This window comes from Manacus candei, unplaced genomic scaffold (genome assembly GCF_025592945.1).
Source record: "Manacus candei isolate 608988 ecotype Guabito, Panama unplaced genomic scaffold, ASM2559294v1 h1tg000288l, whole genome shotgun sequence".
NCBI classification, from domain to species: domain Eukaryota; kingdom Metazoa; phylum Chordata; class Aves; order Passeriformes; family Pipridae; genus Manacus; species Manacus candei.
In genome coordinates, this window is record NW_026138336.1 from 283 (window position 1) to 20,833 (window position 20,551).

The following is a 20,551-nucleotide window of genomic DNA, read 5'->3' on the forward strand; positions in this document are numbered from 1 at the left end:
GACCCCTCCCAACGCTCCCCAAATCCCCCAAAACCCCCCCAAATCTCCCCAAACCCACCCAGGGACCTCCCTCCCCCCCCCGCGCTTTTGGTGGGCCTGACAAGCCCCCCCAGACTCCCTCCCATCCCAATTTTGGAGGGTCCCCTGTAGCCCAGACTCTCCCAACCCCCCTCAAACCTCTCTAAACCCCGCAAATCCCCCCAGTTTGGGGGATCCCTGCAGGGTCCTTGACGGGAGACCCCCTTAAAACACCCCAACCCCCCCGAATTCCCCCCTTTATCCTCCTACACCCCCAACCGCCCCCAATCCCCCTTTAGCTCCCCCAAACCCCTCCAAATCCCCCTTAACCCCCCCCAGTCCCCCTCCCTGTCCCCCTAAATCCCCATTTTTACCCCCCCCAGGTGATATCAGACCCCCCAGACCGGCCCCATTTTAGGGGGTTCTCTTCGAGGCCCCCCTTAAAACCCCCCCAAACCCCCCCAAGCGCCCCCGAAACACCCCCCGAACCCCCTTTTCTGCCCCTGGCAGGCGATGTCTGACCCTCCAGACCCCCCCCCGAATTTGGGGGGGCTCCGGGGGGCCCTGGAGGCCGCCCTGATCCGAGACCCCACCGAGCCCTCGCCCCCCGAGTTGGCCCCAATTTTGAGGGTCCCGCTGCCCCCCCCCCCAAAAGTGTCGGGTCCTGGACGGAGCCAAACTCCTGAGGGACAACCTGGAACTGGTAACAGAGGGGGGGGACCCCGAATTTGGGGGGGACCCCGAAAATGGGGGGCGGGACCCCGAAAATAGGGGGGCGGGAGGGGGAGGTCGGGGGGCTTTGAGGGGCTTTTGGGGGGTTTCAGACGGGCTTGGGGAGGGTTCGGGGAGGTTTTGGGGCATCACAGGTTTTTTGGGGGGGTCCCCCGTCCCCAAATTTGGGGTTGGGGTGAATTGGGGTCCGTCCAGGGGGGAGTTTGGGTTGGGGGGTCCCAGGTATTGGGGGATTCCTGGGAGGCCCCTAAAATTGGGGTGGGGAGAAATTTGGGTTATGGGGGTTTGGGGTGATTTTGGGGGTGTGGTTAGTGAGAATTTGGGGGGGGTTGGGGGGATTTGGGTGATGTTAAAGGGGCTTTTTGGGGTGTCCCAGATTTTGGGGGGCTCCCCTGAATCCTCTGTCGCCCCCCCCAAAATTTGGGGGGGCACCAAAATAGGGGGTTTGGGGGAGCTTTTGGTGAATTTGGGGTCATTTGGGGGGGTTTTAATGGGGATTTAGGGGGAGGGTTGGGTTGTCCCAGGTGTTGGAGGATCCCCCTGACCCCCCTAAAATGGTGGGAGGGGGAAATTGGGGTTATGGGGGTTTGGGGGGATTTTGGGAGAGTATGAGGGGGGTTTGGGGGGATTTTGGGAGAGTAGGGGGGGGAGTTTGAGGGGTTTTAGGGGGATTTGGGGGGGATTAAGGAGGGTTTGGGGGTTTTCAGGGTGTCCCAGGTTTTGAGGGACCCCCCTCACTCCTCTGTCACCCCCTAAAGTTCTGAGGGCCCCAAAATTGTGGATTTGGGGGTCTTTGGGGTGATTTTGGGTGATTTTATGGGGAGTTTGGGTGATTTTGGGGGGTTTTAGGGGCTTTAGGGGGTGATTTTGGGGAGGTTTGGGGGGGTTTTGGGGTGCCCCAGGTTTTGAGGGACCCTCCCACACTCACCCCTAAAATTAGGGTGGGCCCTGAAATTGGGGTTTTGGGGTGATCTGGGGTGAATTTGAGGGGGATTTTTGGGAATTCTGGGGTGACTCAGGTTTTGGGGGGGCCCTGATCCTCCCCTTTGCCAAATTGGGGTTTTGGGGTCATTTGGGGTGAGTTTGGGGTGGATATTGTGTGATTTTGGGGGCTCCCCAAATTTAGGGGAGTGCTGCTGACCCTCCCCTTTCCCCCCAGGATTTGGGGGGATGTCCAAAATTGGAATTTTGGGGTGGGTTTTGGTGATTTTGGGGTGGGTTTGGGTGATTTTGGGTGGGTTTAGGATGATTTTGGGGTGGGTTTAGGTGATTTCGGGGGGGTTTTGGGGCTCCCCAGATTTCAGAGAGCCCCCTGACCCCCCCTGTGCCCCCCAGGATTTGGGGGATGTCCAAAATCAGAATTTTAGGGTGATTTGGGGTCATTTTGGGTGGGTTTAGGATGATTTTGGGTGGGTTTAGGATGATTTTGGGTGGGTTTAGGATGATTTTGGGGTGGGTTTAGGTTGATTTTGGGGTGGGTTTTGGGGGTTTTGGGACTCCCCAGATTTCAGAGAGCCCTCTGACCCCCCCGGTGCCCCAGGATTTGGGGGGATATCCAAAATTGGAATTTTTGGGGGTGATTTGGGGTGATTTTGGATGGGTTTAGGATGATTTTGGGGTGAATTGGGGGGGTTTTGGGGCTGCCCAGATTTCAGCGAGCCCCCTGACCCCCCCCTGTGCCCCCAGGATTTGGGGGATGTCCAAAATTGGAATTTTGGGGGTGATTCAGGGTGATTTTTGGGGTGGGTTTGGGTGATTTTGGGTGGGTTTAGGATGATTTTGGGGTGGGTTTAGGTGATTTTGGGGTGGGTTTAGGTGATTTCGGGGGGGGTTTTGGGGCTCCCCAGATTTCAGAGAGCCCTCTGACCCCCCCTGTGCCCCCCAGGATTTGGGGGATGTCCAAAATCAGAATTTTAGGGTGATTTGGGGTCATTTTGGGTGGGTTTTAGGATGATTTTGGGTGTGGTTTAGGATGATTTTGGGGTGGGTTTAGGTTGATTTTGGGGTGGGTCTTGGGGGTTTTGGGACTCCCCAGATTTCAGAGAGCCCTCTGACCCCCCCTGTGCCCCCAGGATTTGGGGGATGTCCGAAATCAGAATTTTGGGGGGTGATTTGGGGTCATTTTGGGTGGGTTTAGGTGATTTTGGAGTGATTTTGGGGTGGTTTTTGGATGATTTTGGGGGGGGTTTTGGGGCTGCCCAGATTCCAGCGAGCCCCCCTGACCCCCCCTGTGCCCCCAGGATTTGGGAGATATCCAAAAATCGGAATTTTGGGGTGATTTGGGGTCATTTTGGGGTGGGTTTAGGTTGATTTTGGGGTGGATTTTGGGGCTCCCCACATTTCAGCGAGCCCCCTGACCCCCCCTGTGCCCCCAGGATTTGGGGGATATCCAAAAATCGGAATTTTGGGGGTGATTTGGGGTGATTTTGGGTGGGTTTAGGATGATTTTGGGGTGGGTTTAGGATGATTTTGGGGTGGGTTTTGGGGGTTTTGGGACTCCCCAGATTTCAGAGAGCCCTCTGACCCCCCCCGGTGCCCCCCAGGATTTGGGGGATATCCAAAATTGGAATTTTGGGGGTGATTTGGGGTGATTTTGGATGGGTTTAGGATGATTTTGGGGTGGGTTTCGAGTGATTTTGGGGTGGGTTTTTGGGGGTTTTGGGGCTCCCCAGGTTCCAGAGAGCCCTCTGACCCCCCCTGTGCCCCCAGGATTTGGGGGGATGTCCAAAATCAGAATTTTGGGGTGATTTGGGGTGGGTTTAGGATGATTTTGGGGTGGGTCTTGGGGGGTTTTGGGGCTGCCCAGATTCCAGCGAGCCCCCTGACCCCCCCTGTGCCCCCCAGGATTTGGGGGATGTCCGAAATCAGAATTTTGGGGGTGATTTGGGGTGATTTTGGATGGGTTTAGGTGATTTTGGAGTGATTTTGGGGTGGGTTTTGGTGATTTCGGGGGGGGTTTTGGGGCTCCCCACATTTCAGAGAGCCCCCTGACCCCCCCCTGTGCCCCCCAGGATTTGGGGGATGTCCAAAATCAGAATTTTGGGGGTAATTTTGTGGGTAGGTTAGGATGATTTTGGGGTGGGTTTCGGGTGATTTTGGGGGGTTTTGGGGGCTCCCCAGGTTTTCAGAGAGCCCCCTGATCCCCCCTGTGCCCCCCAGGATTTGGGGGATATCCAAAATTGGAATTTTGGGGGTGATTTTGGATGGGTTTAGGATGATTTTGGGTGGGTTTAGGTGATTTTGGGGTGGGTTTAGGATGATTTTGGGGTGGGTTTTGGGGGGTTTTGGGGCTCCCCAGATTCCAGCAAGCCCCCCTGCCCCCCCCCTGTGCCCCCAGGATTTGGGGGGGCCCCCCCCGGGGTGTGGGGGAGCTGCGCACCGCCCTGAGCATCCTGGAGAAGTACGGGAGGAACCTCCTGCACCCCCGGCCCCCCCGGCACTGGAGGGGGGTCAGGTTTGGGAAACCCCGTCTTCAAATCCACCGTGGGAGCCATCGAGGTACCCCCCAAAGGGCACCTGGGACCCCCCAGAACACCCTGGGACCACCCAAATTACACCTGGGACCCCCAAATTACACCTGGGACCCCCAAAATACACCTGGGACCCCCAAAAACACACCTGGGGAACCCCAAAATATACCTGGGGAACCCCAAAATACACCTGGGACCCCCAAATACACCTGGGGAACCCCAAAATATACCTGGGGAACCCCAAAATACACCTGGGGAACCCTAAAACACACCTGGGGAACCCCAAAATATACCTGGGAGCACAGGACACCTGGGGAACCCCAAATATACCTGGGACCCCCAAAATACACCTGGGGAACCCTAAAACACACCTGGGACCCCCCAAATACACCTGGGGAACCCCAAATATACCTGGGAACCCCAAATATACCTGGGGAAACCCCAAAATACACCTGGGACCCCCAAATACACCTGGGGAACCCCAAATATACCTGGGGAACCCCAAAATACACCTGGGGAACCCTAAAACACACCTGGGGAACCCCAAAATATACCTGGGAGCACAGGACACACCTGGGGAACCCCAAAATACAGCTGGGACCCCAAAATACACCTGGGGAACCCCAAAATACACCTGGGAAGCCCAGGACACACCTGGGGAACCCCAAAATACACCTGGGACCCCAAAAATACACCTGGGACCCCCCCCCAAAGCACACCTGGGACCCCAAAACACACCTGGGACCCCCCCCAAAATACACCTGGGGACCCCCAAAATACACCTGGGAGCACAGGACACACCTGGGGACCCCCAAATATCCCTGGGAATGCCCAAAGTACAGCTGAGACCCCAGAACACACCTGGGGACCCCCCCAAAATCCAACTGAGAGCCCAGAACGCACCTGGGGAACCCCAAAATACACCTGGGACCCCCAAACACACCTGGGACCCCCAAAATCCACCTGAGAGTCCCAAAATACACCTGGGACTCCAGAACACACCTGAGAGCCCAGAACACACCTGGGGAACCCGAAATATACCTGAGAGACCAGGACACACCTGGGACCCCCCCAGAACACACCTGAGACCCCAAAGCACACCTGGGGAACCCCAAAATATACCTGGGACCCCCAAAACACACCTGGGACCATCCCCCAAATCCACCTGAGAGCCCAGAACACACCTGGGACCACCCAAACACACCTGGGACCACCCAAAACACACCTGAGAGCCCAGAACACACCTGGGAACCCCCAAAATACACCTGAGAGCACAGGACACACCTGGGAAACCCCAAAATATACCTGGGACCCCCACAATACACCTGGGGAACCCCAAATACACCTGGGGAACCCCAAAAATACACCTGGGGAACCCCAAATATACCTGGGACCCCCAAAATACACCTGGGGAACCCCAAAACACACCTGGGAGCACAGGGCACACCTGGGGACCCCCAAAATATACCTGGGGAACCCCAAAATATACCTGGGGACCCCAAAATACACCTGGGGAACCCCAAAATATACCTGGGAGCACAGGGCACACCTGGGGAACCCCAAAATACAGCTGGGGAACCCCAAAATATACCTGGGGACCCCAAAATACAGCTGGGGAACCCCAAATACACCTGGGGAACCCCAAAATACAGCTGGGGAACCCCAAATACACCTGGGGAACCCCAAAACACACCTGGGGACCCCAAAGGACACCTGGGAGCACAGGACACACCTGGGGAACCCCAGAACACACCTGGACCCCCAAATACACCTGGGGAACCCCAAAACACACCTGGGACCCCCAAATACACCCGGGGAACCCCAAAATATACCTGGGAGCACAGGACACACCTGGGAAACCCCAAAATACACCTGGGGACCCCCCAAATACACATGAGGAACCCCAAATACACCTGGGACCACCCAGAACACACCTGGGACCCCAAAAATACACCTGGGACCCCCCCCCAAAGCACACCTGGGACCCCAAAACACACCTGGGACCCCCAAAAACACACCTGGGATCCCACAAAAGACTCCTGGGATCCCCAAAACCCCTTCAGTGCCCCCAAAAACCCCTTCAGTCCCCCCCCAAACCCCTCTCTGGCCCCCCCTGACCCCCCAGCCCCCCCAAACCCCTCTCTGGACCCCCCAAATCCTCCCCAGCCCCCCCCAAACCCCTCTCTGCCCCCCCCAAATCCCCCCCAGCCCCCCCCAAAGCCCTCTCTGCCCCCCCAAATCCCCCCCAGCACCCCCCAAACCCCTCTCTGCCCCCCCAAATCCTCCCCAGCCCCCCCCAAACCCCTCTCTGCCCCCCAAATCCTCCCCAGCCCCCCCCAAACCCCTCTCTGCCCCCCCAAATCCTCCCCAGCCCCCCCCCAAACCCCTCTCTGCCTCCCCAAATCCCCCCCAGCACCCCCCAAACCCCTCTCTGGCCCCCCCAAATCCCCCCCAGCACCCCCCAAACCCCTCTCTGGCCCCCCCAAATCCCCCCCAGCACCCCCCAAACCCCTCTCTGCCCCCCCAAATCCCCCCCAGCCCCCCCCAAACCCCTCTCTGCCCCCCCCAAATCGCCCCCGGCACCCCCCAAACCCCTCTCTGGACCCCCCTGACCCCCCCAGCCCCCCCAAACCCCTCTCTGGCCCCCCCTGACCCCCCCCCCAGCACCCCCCAAACCCCTCTCTGGACCCCCCTGACCCCCCCCCCCAGCACCCCCCAAACCCCTCTCTGGCCCCCTCTGACCCCCCCAGCCCCCCCAAACCCCTCTCTGGCCCCCCCAAACCCCTCCCTGGCCCCCCCTGACCCCCCCTTCGTGCCCCCCCAGGGGGGCCGGGGGGTCCTTCGGCTCTTGGGGTACACGGAGGAGTCGGGGGAGGGGCTGAGCTTCCCCCCCCACCTGGAGGGTCCCGACCCCCCCCGGGTGGCCGCGGTGACCTCGGACGTGCTGCTGCTCAGGGCAGAGCTCGACCTGCTGCTGGCCGTGAGCACGGGCACGGGGGGCACGGGGGGCACTGGGGGGCACTGGGAGGGACTGGGAGGGGTTATAGGGGGGCTATGGGGCACTGGGAGGGACTGGGAGGGGACTGGGAGGGACTGGGGGGCACTGGGAGGAGTTATAGGGGGACTGGGGGGCACTGGGAGGGACTGGGGGGCACTGGGAGGGGTTATAGGGGATTGGGGGGCACTGGGAGGGGACTGGGGGGCACTGGGAGGGGTTATAGGGGATTGGGGGGCACTGGGAGGGGACTGGGGGGCACTGGGAGGGACTGGGAGGGGTTATAGGGGGGCTATGGGGCACTGGGGGGCCCTGGGAGGGGTTATGGGGCACTGGGAGGGACTGGGAGGGGTTATAGGGGGGCTATGGGGTGCTGGGAGGCACTGGGAGGGGTTATAGGGCACTGGGAGGGGTTATAGGGGGGCTATGGGGTGCTGGGAGGCACTGGGAGGGGTTATAGGGCACTGGGAGGGACTGGGAGGGGTTATAGGGGGGCTGGGGGGTGCTGGGAGGGACTGGGAGGAGTTATAGGGGGGCTGTGGGGGTGCTGGGAGGGGTTATAGGGGACTGGGGGACACTGGGAGGGGTTATAGGGGACTGGGGGGCACTGGGAGGGGTTATAGAGGACTGGGGGACACTGGGAGGGGTTATAGGGGACTGGGGGGCACTGGGAGGGGTTATAGAGGACTGGGGGGCACTGGGGGGCACTGGGAGGGGTTATAGGGCACTGGGGTTGCTGGGAGGGGATTGGGGGGGGCCTGAAAGGGCATTTAGGGTCACTGGGAGGGGACTGGGGGGGGGGAGTTGGGAGGGACTGCAGGGTCACTGGGATGGACTGGGAGGGACTGGGACGGACTGCATGGTCACTGGGATGGACTGGGGGGCACTGGGAGGGACTGGAGGGACTGCATGGTCACTGGGATGGACTGGGAGGGACTGGGACGGACTACATGGTCACTGGGAGGGACTGGGAGGGTTACTGGTCCGTACTGGTCCATACTGGGAGGCTCTGACTCCCCTCCCCCCCCAGAACCAGCACCCGAACCCCCAGTTCTTCACCCAGATCCTACTGGGAGGGGACGAGGTGAGACTGGGAGGGACTGGGAGGAGCACACAGTTGGACTGGGAGGGACTGGGAGGGACTGGGAGGAGCACACAGCTATACTGGGAGGGACTGGGAGGGACTGGGAGGAGCACACAGCTGGACTGGGAGGGACTGGGAGGAGCACACAGCTGGACTGGGAGGGACTGGGAGGGACTGGGAGGAGCACACAGCTGGACTGGGAGGGACTGGGAGGGACTGGGAGGAACACACAGCTGGACTGGGAGGGACTGGGAGGAGCACACAGCTGGACTGGGAGGGACTGGGAGGAGCACACAGCTATACTGGGAGGGACTGGGAGGGGACTGGGAGGAGCACACAGCTATACTGGGAGGGACTGGGAGGGGACTGGGCTGTACTGGGAGGGACTGGGCTGTACTGGGAGGGACTGGGAGGGACTGGGAGGAGCACACAGCTGGACTGGGAGGGACTGGGAGGAGCACACAGCTGGACTGGGAGGGACTGGGAGGGACTGGGAGGAGCACACAGCTGCACTGGGAGGGACTGGGAGGAGCACACAGCTGGACTGGGAGGGACTGGGAGGGACTGGGAGGAGCACACAGCTGCACTGGGAGGGGACTGGGCTGTACTGGGAAGGACTGGGAGGGGACTGGGCTGTACTGGGAGGGACTGGGAGGAGCACACAGCTGTACTGGGAGGGGACTGGGCTGTACTGGGAAAGACTGGGAGGAGCACACAGCTGGACTGGGAGGGACTGGGAGGAGCACACAGCTGGACTGGGAGGGACTGGGAGGGACTGGGAGGAGCACACAGCTATACTGGGAGGGACTGGGAGGGACTGGGAGGAGCACACAGCTGGACTGGGAGGGACTGGGAGGAGCACACAGCTGGACTGGGAGGGACTGGGAGGGACTGGGAGGAGCACACAGCTATACTGGGAGGGACTGGGAGGGACTGGGAGGAGCACACAGCTGGACTGGGCTGTACTGGGAGGAGCACACAGCTGGACTGGGAGGGACTGGGAGGGACTGGGAGGAGCACAGAGCTGTACTGGGAGGGCTGAGTGGAACACTGGTCCATACTGGGGGATTCCCCAGGCCATCCTGGGCCATCCTGGTCTCTACTGGTCCATACTGGTTCACACTGGTTTGTACTGGGAGCTGCAGGGGTGTTAAGTGGTGGAAGGAGGGTGTGTACTGGTTCCTGCTGGTTTGTACTGGTTTATACTGGTCCATGTTGGCCTAAACTGGTCCTTACGGCCTCCTGGCTCATACTGGGCCATACCAGTCTATACTGGTCCATACTGGTGGGCACAGGGGGGTTCAGGGCTGGTTATGGGGTGTTCTATGGGCAGTTACTGGTCCATACTGGTTTATACTGGTCCAAACTGGTGGGCACAGGGGGGTTCAGGGCTGGTTATGGGGTGTTCTATGGGCAGTTACTGGTCCATACTGGTTTATACTGGTCCAAACTGGTGGGCACAGGGGGGTTCAGGGTTGGATACCGGGCTGTTCTATGGGCGGTTACTGGTCCATACTGGTTTATACTGGTCCAAACTGGTGGGCACAGGGGGGGTCAGGGTTGGATACCGGGCTGTTCTATGGGCAGTTACTGGTCCATACTGGTTTATACTGGTCCAAACTGGTCTCTCTGGTGCCCCCCAGCCGCTGCTCGTGTCCGACGCGATGCCCATGGCAGACATGGTCCTCCCGGCCGGTAGGGGGCGCTCTAGCGAGTTGGGGACTTCCGGGGGGGTTTTGGGGAGTTCCGGGGGAGTTTGGGGGGTTCCGGGGGGGTTCTGGGGGGGTTTGGGGGGTTTCGGGGGGGTTTTGGAGGGTTTCGGGGGGGTTTTGGAGGGTTCCGGGGGGGTTTTGGGGGGCTCGGGGGGGGGGGGTTGGGGGGTCCTGAGGGGGTTTTGGGGGGTTTTGGGGGGTTCTGGGGGAGTTTTGGGGGGTTCCGGGGGGTTTTAGGGGGTTCCGGGGGCAGTTTGGGGGGTTATGGGGGGGTTTGGGGGTTCTGGGGGAGGGTTTTAGGGGGTTCCGGGAGGGTTTTGGGGGGTTCCAGGGGAGTTTGGGGGGTTCGGGGGGGGTTTTGGGGGGTTCCGGGGGGGTTTTGGGGGGCTCGGGGGGGGCGTTGGGGGGTCCTGAGGGGGTTTTGGGGGGTTCTAGGGGGGTTTTGGGAAGTTCGGGGGGGGGGTTGGGGGGTTCGGGGGGGGTTTTGGGGGATTCCGGGGGGGTTTTAGGGGGTTCCGGGGGGAGTTTGGGGGGTTCCGGGGGGGGGTTGGGGGGTTTTGGGGGGGCTTTGGGGGGTTCTGGGGGGTTTTTGGGGGGTTCGGGGGGGCTTTGGAGGGTTCTAGGGGGTTTTTGGGGAGTTCAGGGGGGAGTTGGTGGGGTCTGGGGGGGTTTTGGGGGGTTCCGGGGGGACTTTGGGGGGGTTCTGGGGGTTCCCGAGATTTTTGGGTTTTTTTGGTCGGGTTTATTTGGAGTTTTTTGGCGTTTTTTTGGTGACCTGTCAGGACCTTGGGGGGGGGTTGAGGGGTCCCAGGTGGGGGTTTGGGGGGGTTTGAGGGGTCCCAGGGGGGGTTTGGGGGGTCCCAGGTGGGGGTTTGGGGGGGTTTGAGGGGTCCCAGGGGGGGGGTTGGGGGGGTTTGGGGGGTCCCTGGTGGGGGTTTTGGGGGGTTTGAGGGGTCCCAGGTGGGGGTTTGGGGGAGTTTGGGGGGTCCCAGGTGGGGGTTTGGGGGGTCCCAGGTGGGGGTTTTGGGGGGTTTGAGGGGTCCCAGGTGGGGGTTTGGGGGAGTTTGGGGGGTCCCAGGTGGGGGTTTGGGGGGGTTGAGGGGTCCCTGGTGGGGGTTTGGGGGGTCCCAGGTGGGGGTTTGGGGGGGTTTGGGGGGTCCCTGGTGGGGGTTTGGGGGGGTTTGAGGGGTCCCAGCTGGGGGTTTGGGGGGGTTGAGGGGTCCCAGGTGGGGGTTTGGGGGAGATTTGGGGGTCTCTGGTTTTTTTAAGGAGGTTTTTGAGGTCTCTTGGAGGGTTTCTTTGGGATTTTGACCTTTTGGGGGGAGTTGGGGGAGTCCTGAGGAGGTTGAGGGGTTTTGGGGTGGGTGGGGGGTCTTTGGGGGGTTCTGGGTGGGATCTGGGGGGTCCTGGGATTTTTTGAGAATTTTTTTTGTCTTTCCTTTGTATTTTTGGGGGGGTTTATTTGGGATTTTGGGGGTTTTTTTAATGACCTTTCAGGACCTTTTGGGGGGCACTGAGGGGTCCCGGGGGGGCGTTTGGGGGTCTCTGTGGGTCCCCATTGGCTCCTACACGTGCCCCCCTCCCCTCTCCAGGTGAAGCCCCCCAGGGACGCCCCCGAGACCCCCCAAATTCGGGGGAGGGGCGGGGCTGGGCCTGCGCTTCCTGTACCTTCCTGAACCCCGCCCAGAGCGTCCTCTGCGGGGTGTGCGAGCGCCCCCGCCTGGCCCGGAGGCCGAGCCACGCCCAACAGGTGGGTTTGGGGGGATCCGGGTGGGGTTTGGGGGGTCCCAGGTGTGTTTGGGTGGTCCCAGGTGAGTTTTGGGGGGTCCCAGGTGTATTTTGAGTGGTCCCAGGTGTGTTTGGGTGGGTCCCAGGTGAGTTTTGGGGGGTCCCAGGTGTATTTTGAGTGGTCCCAGGTGTGCTTGGGTGGTCCCAGGTGTGTTTTGGGGGGTCTCAGCTGAGTTTAGGGGTTCTCAGGTGTGTTTGGGTGGTCTGGGGGGGGTGTCGGGTGGTCCCAGATGTATTTTGGGTGGTCCCAGGTGTATTTTGGGGGTCCCAGGTGAGTTTTGGGGGGTCCCAGGTGTATTTTAGGTGGTCCCAGGTGTATTTTGGGGGGTCCCAGGTGTATTTTGGGGGTCCCAGGTGTATTCTGGGGGGTCCCAGGTGTGTTTGGGGGGCCCCAGGTGTGTTTGGGTGGTCCCAGGTGTATTTTAGGTGGTCCCAGGTGTGTTTTGGGGAGTCCCAGGTGTATTTTGGGGGGTCCCAGGTGTATTTTGGGGGTCCGAGATGTATTCTGGGGGGTCTCAGCTGACTTTAGGGGTCCCAGGTGTATTTTGGGGGTCCCAGGTGTGTTTGGGTGGGTCCCAGGTGAGTTTTGGGGGGTCCCAGGTGTATTTTGGGGGTCCCAGGTGTGTTTGGGTGGGTCCCAGGTGTATTTTGAGTGGTCCCAGGTGTGTTTGGGTGGTCCCAGGTGTGTTTTGGGGGGGTCTCAGCTGAGTTTAGGGGTTCTCAGGTGTGTTTGGGTGGTCTGGGGGGGGTGTCGGGTGGTCCCAGATGTATTTTGGGTGGTCCCAGGTGTATTTTGGGGGTCCCAGGTGAGTTTTGGGGGGTCCCAGGTGTATTTTAGGTGGTCCCAGGTGTATTTGGGGGGGTCCCAGGTGTATTTTGGGGGTCCCAGGTGTATTCTGGGGGGTCCCAGGTGTGTTTGGGGGGCCCCAGGTGTGTTTGGGTGGTCCCAGGTGTATTTTAGGTGGTCCCAGGTGTGTTTTGGGGAGTCCCAGGTGTATTTTGGGGGGTCCCAGGTGTATTTTGGGGGTCCCAGGTGTGTTTGGGTGGGTCCCAGGTGTATTTTGAGTGGTCCCAGGTGTGTTTGGGTGGTCCCAGGTGTGTTTTGGGGGGTCTCAGCTGAGTTTAGGGGGTCTCAGGTGTGTTTGGGTGGTCTGGGGGGGGTGTCGGGTGGTCCCAGATGTATTTTGGGTGGTCCCAGGTGTATTTTGGGGGGTCCCAGGTGTATTTGGGGGGTCCCAGGTGTGTTTGGGTGGGTCCCAGGTGAGTTTTGGGTGGTCCCAGGTGTATTTTAGGTGGTCCCAGGTGTGTTTGGGTGGGTCCCAGGTGTATTCTGGGGGTCCTAGGTGTATTTTGGGGGGTCCCAGGTGTATTTGGGGGGTCCCAGGTGTACTCTGGGGGGTCTCAGCTGACTTTAGGGGGTCTCAGGTGTATTTTGGGGGGTCCCAGGTGTATTTTGGGGGTCCCAGGTGTACTCTGGGGGGTCTCAGCTGACTTTAGGGGGTCTCAGCCCCCCCCCGAGCCCGCCCAGGTGTGGCCCTGCCCCCACTGCACGTACCTGAACGAAGGCCCCGCCCCCACCTGCGCCGTGTGCCAGCGCCCCCTGGCGGCCACGCCCCCTCCCGTGCCTGGCCACGCCCCCTCCCGTGATGCTTTGCGGCAGCAGCGGCTCCTGAACGACGGCCGGCGATTGGTCGCCATCGTCAGGGTGGGATTGGGGGGGACAAAAGGGGGTTTGGGGGGTTTGGGGGGGACTCGGGGGGATTTTGGGGGGCTCTGGGGTTGTTTGGGGGTACCCGAGGGGGTTTGGGGGGGACTCGGGGGGATTTTGGGGGGCTCTGGGGGGGCTTGAGGGGGATAAAAGGGGGCTTGGGGGGAAGGGTGGGGGTTCCCGGGGGGGTTTGGGGGGGACTCAGGGGGATTTTGGGGGCTCTGGGGTTGTTTGGGGGTACCTGAGGGGGTTTGGGGGGGACTCGGGGGGATTTTGGGGGGCTCTGGGGGGGCTTGAGGGGGATAAAAGGGGACTTGTGGGGCAGGGGGGGGGTTCCCGGGGGGGTTTGGGGGGGACTCAGGGGGATTTTGGGGGGCTCTGGGGTTGTTTGGGAGTACCTGAGGGGGTTTGGGGGGGACTCGGGGGGATTTTGGGGGGCTCTGGGGGGGCTTGAGGGGGATAAAAGGGGGCTTGTGGGGCAGGGGGGGGGTTCCCGGGGGGGTTTGGGGTTCCTGAGGGGGTCTGGAGGGGATTTTTAGGAGGTTTTCGGGGGTCCTGGGGAGGTTCAGGGGGGTCCTGGGAGTGGGTTTGGGGACCCCCGGTGAGTTTGGGGGGGTCCTGGAGTGGTTTGGGGGTACCTGAGGTGGTTTGGGGGTCCCTGGGGTGGTTTGGGGGGTCCCTGGGGTGGTTTGGGGGTACCTGAGGGGGTTTGGTGTCCCTGGGTGGGTTTGGGGGTCCCTGGGGTGGTTTGGGGGTACCTGGGTGGGTTTGGGGGTCCCTGGGGTGGTTTGGGGGTCCCTGGGGTGGTTTGGGGGTACCTGAGGGGGTTTGGGGGTACCTGAGGGGGTTTGGTGTCCCTGGGTGGGTTTTGGGGGTCCCTGGGGTGGTTTGGGGGTACCTGAGGGGGTTTGGGGGTACCTGAGGGGGTTTGGTGTCCCTGGGTGGGTTTTGGGGGTCCCTGGAGTGGTTTGGGGGTACCTGAGGGGGTTTGGGGGTCCCTGAGGGGGTTCGGGGGTATCTGAGGGGATTTGGGGGTCCCTGAGGGGGTTTGGTGTCCCTGGGTGCGTTTTGGGGGTCCCTGGGGTGGTTTGGGGGTCCCTGGGATGGTTTGGGGGTACCTGAGGGGGTTTGGGGGTACCTGAGGGGGTTTGGTGTCCCTGGGTGGGTTTTGGGGGTCCCTGCGGTGGTTTGGGGGTCCCTGGGTGGGTTTGGGGGTCCCTGGGGTGGTTTGGGGGTCCCTGGGGTGGTTTGGGGGTACCTGAGGGGGTTTGGGGGTACCTGAGGGGGTTTGGTGTCCCTGGGTGGGTTTTGGGGGTCCCTGGGGTGGTTTGGGGGTACCTGAGGGGGTTTGGGGGTACCTGAGGGGGTTTGGTGTCCCTGGGTGGGTTTTGGGGGTCCCTGGGGTGGTTTGGGGGTCCCTGGGTGGGTTTGGGGGGGTCTGGGGTGGTTTGGTGTCCCTGGTGGGTTTTGGGGGGTCCCTGGAGTTGTTTGGGGGTCCCTGGGTGGGTTTGGGGGTCCCTGGGTGCATTTGGGGGTCCCTGGTGGGTTTGGGGGTCCCTGGGGTGGTTTGGGGGGGTACCTGAGGGGGTTTGGTGTCCTTGGTGGGTTTGGGGGGTCCTGGGGGGATCTTTAGGAGGTTTTGGGGGTTCTGGGTTTACTCTGACTGTCAAGGGGGGGTTCTGGCAGCTTTGGGGGTGTTTTGGGGGTCCCAGGTGGGATCTGGGGACTCCCTGGGGGGGTCCCTCCCCTCCTGACCCCCCTTTTCCCCCCCAGGCCGCCGAGTCCCAGGGGCTGCCCCCCGAATCTTTAAGCCCCTCCCTCTTCGTGGCCCCTCCCCCCACCCCCCCCGGGGTTTCGGGGGGTCCCCGCCCGTGCCCCTCCCCCCAGGAGCTGGTCTGGGGGTTCCGGTCCCGCCTGGGGGGGCTCCTGCGGGCCCTGCAGGAGGAGGGGGAGCGTCGGGGGGCCCTGGACAAGGGGGGGCCCCTCGGGACCCCCTCCCTGCAGGAGGCGGCCTGGGCGTGGCTTAAAGGGGCGGGGCAGCCCGACCACGCCCTCCTGGCTCTGATTGGACAGCGCCGGTGTCAGGTGAGGGGCCTCAAGGGGTGGAGCCAAGGGGGTTGGGGGTGTGGCTCCATTTGAGGGTGTGGCTTTGTTGGTGGGTGGAGCCAAGGGGGTTGGGGGTGTGGCTCAAGTTGGGGGTGTGGCTCTGTTGGTGGGTGGAGCCAAGGGGGTTGGGGGCGTGGCTCCAGTTGGGGGTGTGGCTTTGTTGGTGGGTGGAGCCAAGGGGGTTGGGGGTGTGGCTCAGGTTGGGGGTGTGGCTTTGTTGGTGGGTGGAGCCAAGGGGTTTGGGGGCATGGCTTTGTTGGGGGTGTGGCTTTGTTGATGGGTGGAGCCAAGGGGGCTGGGGTGTGGCTCTGTTTGGGGGTGTGGCTCTGTTGGTGGGTGGAGCCAAGGGGGTTGGGGGTGTGGCTCTGGTTGGGGGTGTGGCTTTGTTGGAGGGTGGAGCCAAGGGGGCTGGGGGTGTGGCTTTGTTGGTGGGTGGAGCCAAGGGGGTTGGGGGCGTGGCTCCAGTTGGGGGTGGGGCTTTGTTGGTGGGTGGGGCTTAGTTGGTGGGGAGGGGTCTGTGGGCGGGGCCTGGGGAGGGGCTGAAGGGGGAGATTTTGGGGAGATGGTCTGGTCTGGTTCCTACTGGTTCCTACCGGTTCATACTGGTCCATACTGGTCCATACTGGTCCATACTGGTCCGTACTGGTCCGTACTGGTCTGTACCAGGTGGTTTATGGGACAGAATAGGGGTTGTAGAGTGGTTTATACTGGTTTGTGCCAGTTTGTACTGGTCCATATCAGTCTGTACTGGTCTGTATCAGTCTGTACTGGTCCTGACTGGTCCATGCTGGCCCTCACTGGTCCATACTGGCCCTGAGTGGTCCATACTGTCCCTGAGTGGTCCATGCTGGCCCTGAGTGGTCTGTGCTGGCCCTGACTGGTCCATACCGGTCTTGACTGGTCCATACTGTCCCTGACTGTCCCTGACTGTCCCTGACGGGTCTGTGCTGGCCCTGACTGTTCCCCTGTCCCTGACTGTCCCCCTGTCCCTGACTGTCCCCCCTGTCCCCCCTGTCCCTGACTGTCCCCCTGTCCCTGACTGTCCCCCTGTCCCTGACTGTCCCCCTGTCCCTGACTGGTCCATCCTGTCCCCCCTGTCCCTGACTGTCCCCCCTGTCCCTAACTGTCCCCTGTCCCTGTCCCCTCCCAGCTCCGAGCCCTGTCCCTGACTGTCCCCCTGTCCCTAACTGTCCCTAACTGTCCCCCTGTCCCTAACTGTCCCTAACTGTCCCTCTGTCCCTAACTGTCCCCCTGTCCCTGACTGTCCCCTGTCCCTGACTGTCCCCCCTGTCCCTAACTGGTCCATACTGTCCCTGACTGTCCCTAACTGTCCCCCTGTCCCCCTGTCCCCATCCCAGCTCCGAGCCCTGTCCCTAACTGTCCCCCTGTCCCCCTGTCCCCCCTGTCCCTAACTGTCCCCCTGTCCCTGACTGTCCCCCTGTCCCCCTGTCCCTGACTGTCCCCCTGTCCCTGACTGTCCCTAACTGTCTCCCCTGTCCCTGACTGTCCCCCCTGTCCCTGACTGTCCCTGACTGTTCCCCCTGTCCCTAACTGTCCCCCTGTCCCTAACTGTCCCTCTGTCCCTAACTGTCCCCCTGTCCCTAAGTGTCCCCCCTGTCCCTAACTGTCCCTAACTGTCCCCCTGTCCCTGACTGTCCCCCCTGTCCCCCCTGTCCCTAACTGTCCCTAAGTGGTCCCCCCTGTCCCTAACTGTCCCCCCTGTCCCTAACTGTCCCTAACTGTCCCCCCTGTCCCTGACTGTCCCCCTGTCCCTGACTGTCCCTAACTGTCCCCCTGTCCCCCCTGTCCCTAACTGGTCCATCCTGTCCCTAACTGTCCCTAACTGTCCCCCTTGTCCCTAACTGGTCCATCCTGTCCCTAACTGTCCCTAACTGTCCCCCTGTCCCTGACTGTCCCCCCTGTCCCTAAGTGTCCCCCCTGTCCCTAACTGTCCCCCTGTCCCTGACTGTCCCCCTGTCCCCCCTGTCCCTAACTGTCCCCCTGTCCCTGACTGCCCCCCCTGTCCCCCCTGTCCCTAACTGTCCCCCCCGTCCCTGACTGTCCCTGTCCCCCCAGCTCCGCTCTCTCTCGTCCCTGGGGTTCCCGGACCGCGCTTCTGCGGCGGCTGCGCTGCAGCGGAGCGGGGGCGACCAGTGGGGGGCGCTGAGGGAGCTGCAGCGGCCGCGGCTCCGCCCCTTCCTGCAGCGCCTCTGGCGGCCGCCGCGGGAACTGGACTTTGATGGCCCCGACCAGCAGGTGAACTGGGGGGACTGGGAGGGACTGGGAGGGACTGGGGGGACTGGGGGCACTGGGAGGGACTGGGGGAACTGGACTTTGAGTGCCCCGACCAGCAGGTGAACTGGGGGGACTGGGAGGGACTGGGGGGAATGGGAGGGACTGGGGGGAATGGACTTTGAGTGCCCCGACCAGCAGGTGAGCTGGGGAAACTGGGAGGACTGGGGGGAATGGGAGAACTGGACTTTGAGTGCCCCGACCAGCAGGTGAACTGGGGGGAAACTGGGCAAACTGGGGGGTCTGGGGGGACTGGACTTTGAGTGCCCCGACCAGCAGGTGAACTGGGGGGAAACTGGGCAAACTGGGGGGTCTGGGGGGACTGGACTTTGAGTGCCCCGACCAGCAGGTGAACTGGGCGGACTGGGGGGAAACTGGGCAAACTGGGGGGACTGGGAGGGACTGGGAGGGACTGGGGGAGCTGGACTTTGAGTGCCCCGACCAGCAGGTGAACTGGGGGGACTGGGGGGAACTGGGCAAACTGGGGGGACTGGGGGCACTGGGAGGGACTGGGGGAGCTGGACTTTGAGTGCCCCGACCAGCAGGTGAACTGGGCGGACTGGGAGGGACTGGAAGGGACTGGGAGGAATGGGAGGGACTGGGGGGAATGGGAGAACTGGACTTTGAGTGCCCCGACCAGCAGGTGAACTGGGCAAACTGGGAGGGACTGGAAGGGACTGGGGGGACTGGGAGGGACTGGGGGGAATGGGGGAACTGGACTTTGAGTGCCCCGACCAGCAGGTGAACTGGGCAAACTGGGGGGAAACTGGGCAAACTGGGGGGACTGGGGGAGCTGGACTTTGAGTGCCCCGACCAGCAGGTGAACTGGGGGCACTGGGAGGGACTGGGGGGAATGGGAGGGACTGGGGGGACTGGGAGGGACTGGGGGAACTGGACTTTGAGTGTCCGGACCAGCAGGTGAACTGGGAGGGACTGGGAGGACTGGGGGAACTGGGGGAACTGGGAGGGACTGGGGGGAATGGGGGAACTGGACTTTGAGTGCCCCGACCAGCAGGTGAACTGGGGAAACTGGGAGGGACTGGGGGGAATGGGAGGGACTGGGGGGAATGGACTTTGAGTGCCCCGACCAGCAGGTGAACTGGGGGGAAACTGGGCAAACTGGGGGCACTGGGGGGACTGGGGGGACTGGGAGGGACTGGGAGGGACTGGGAGGGGTGGGAGGGGATTGGGTGGAATGGGTGGGACTGGGAGGGGAGTGGGAGAGAATGGGAGGGGATTGGGAGGAGATTGGGAGGGACTGGGAGGGGAGTGGGAGGGACTGGGAGGGCAGTGGGAAGGAATGGATGGGACTGGGAGGGGAGTGGGAGGGAATGGGTGGGACTGGGAGGGGATTGGGAGGGACTGGGAGGGGATTGGGAGGGGAATGGGGGGACTGGGAGGGGACTGGGAGAAGATTGGGAGGGGTGGGAGGGGATTGGGAGGGGATTGGGAGGCAACTCGGGAGAGACTTTGGGGGGACAGGGAGGAGATTGAGGGGACTGGGAGGGGGTTGGAAGGGACTGGGAGAGACTGGGGGGCACTGGGAGGGGTTGGGAGGGACTGGGAGAGACTGGGGGGGATTGGGGGGCACTGGGAGGGGTTGGGAGGGACTGGGAGAGACTGGGGGGGATTGGGGGGCACTGGGAGGGGTTGGGAGGGACTGGGAGAGACTGGGGGGGATTGGGGGGCACTGGGAGGGGTTGGGAGGGACTGGGAGGGGATTGGGGGGACTGGGAGGGGTTGGGAGGGACTGGGAGAGACTGGGGGGGACTGGGGGGCACTGGGAGGGGTTGGGAGGGACTGGGAGGGGATTGGGGAGCACTGGGAGGGGTTGGGAGGGACTGGGGGGGATTGGGGGGACTGGGAGACAATTGGGGGGCACTGGGAGGGAACTGAGGGGGGAGTGGGGGGGACTGGAAGAGACTGGGAGGGGATTGGGGGGATTGGAGGGAACTGGGAGGGACTGGGAAGGACTGGGAGGGGATTGGGAGGGACTGGGAGGAGATCGAGCAGGGAGTGGGAGGGACTGGGATGGGCTGGGAGGGACTGGGAGGCAGTGGGGTCCCTTACTGGTCTTACTGGTTTAGGGCTTTGAGCTATTGGGAGCAACTGGGATTTACTGGTTGGAGTTCTGGGCTTACTGGGAGTTACTGGGAGCAGATTCAGACTTACTGGAAGTCACTGGTTTGGGGCTTTTGGTTACGGGTTTCGGGTTACTGGGAGCCACTGGGCGTTACTGGTGTGGGGTTTGGGCTTACTGGGAGTCACTGGTTTGGGGTTTAGAGTTACCAGTTGGCTCTTTGGTCTTACTGGGAGCTACTGGTCCTTACTGGGGGGGTCACCCCCGCTCTCCCCTCCCCCCAGGCGCTGGTCCGGCGCATCTTGGCCACCCTGGACGTGGCCAGCTGGGGCCGGGCCTTACTGGTGGCCAGTTTGGGGCGCGAGCTGGGCCTGGGCCGGGTGGGGCCCGGCGGCGAGGCCTTACTGGGAGAACTGGTGGAGGCGGTGAAGGACTGCACGGACCGCGCGGCCCTCAGGAGGCGGCTCCGCTGCGAGTGCGCCGTGTGCGGCTGGGGGCTGCCCCGCGCCCAGGTGGGCACTGGGTTATACTGGTTTATACTGGTTTATACTGGTTTGGGCTGGTTT

General features: G+C 62.4%; 1 protein-coding gene and 1 long non-coding RNA gene across 2 annotated transcripts in view; one reads left to right on the top strand and one right to left on the bottom strand.

Annotated features, from left to right (window-relative positions):
- Window positions 1-531: 531 nt before the first annotated feature.
- LOC127464870 (E3 ubiquitin-protein ligase RNF31-like) overlaps window positions 532-20,551 on the top strand; it is a 33,341-nt gene continuing 13,321 nt past the window's right edge. Inside the window, 12 exon segments of the mRNA XM_051775323.1 lie at window positions 532-629; window positions 4,088-4,208; window positions 4,210-4,248; window positions 7,045-7,200; window positions 8,246-8,299; window positions 9,943-9,994; window positions 11,604-11,761; window positions 12,916-13,018; window positions 13,287-13,504; window positions 15,281-15,592; window positions 17,690-17,869; window positions 20,270-20,497. Coding sequence (XP_051631283.1) covers window positions 532-629; window positions 4,088-4,208; window positions 4,210-4,248; window positions 7,045-7,200; window positions 8,246-8,299; window positions 9,943-9,994; window positions 11,604-11,761; window positions 12,916-13,018; window positions 13,287-13,504; window positions 15,281-15,592; window positions 17,690-17,869; window positions 20,270-20,497 — 1,719 coding nt within the window.
- On the bottom strand, window positions 4,764-6,019 carry LOC127464869 (uncharacterized). Its single transcript, XR_007901682.1, has 4 exons — window positions 5,992-6,019; window positions 5,628-5,667; window positions 5,022-5,041; window positions 4,764-4,833 (listed from the first exon to the last, which is right to left on the bottom strand). It is a non-coding gene; the product is annotated as an uncharacterized LOC127464869 (long non-coding RNA).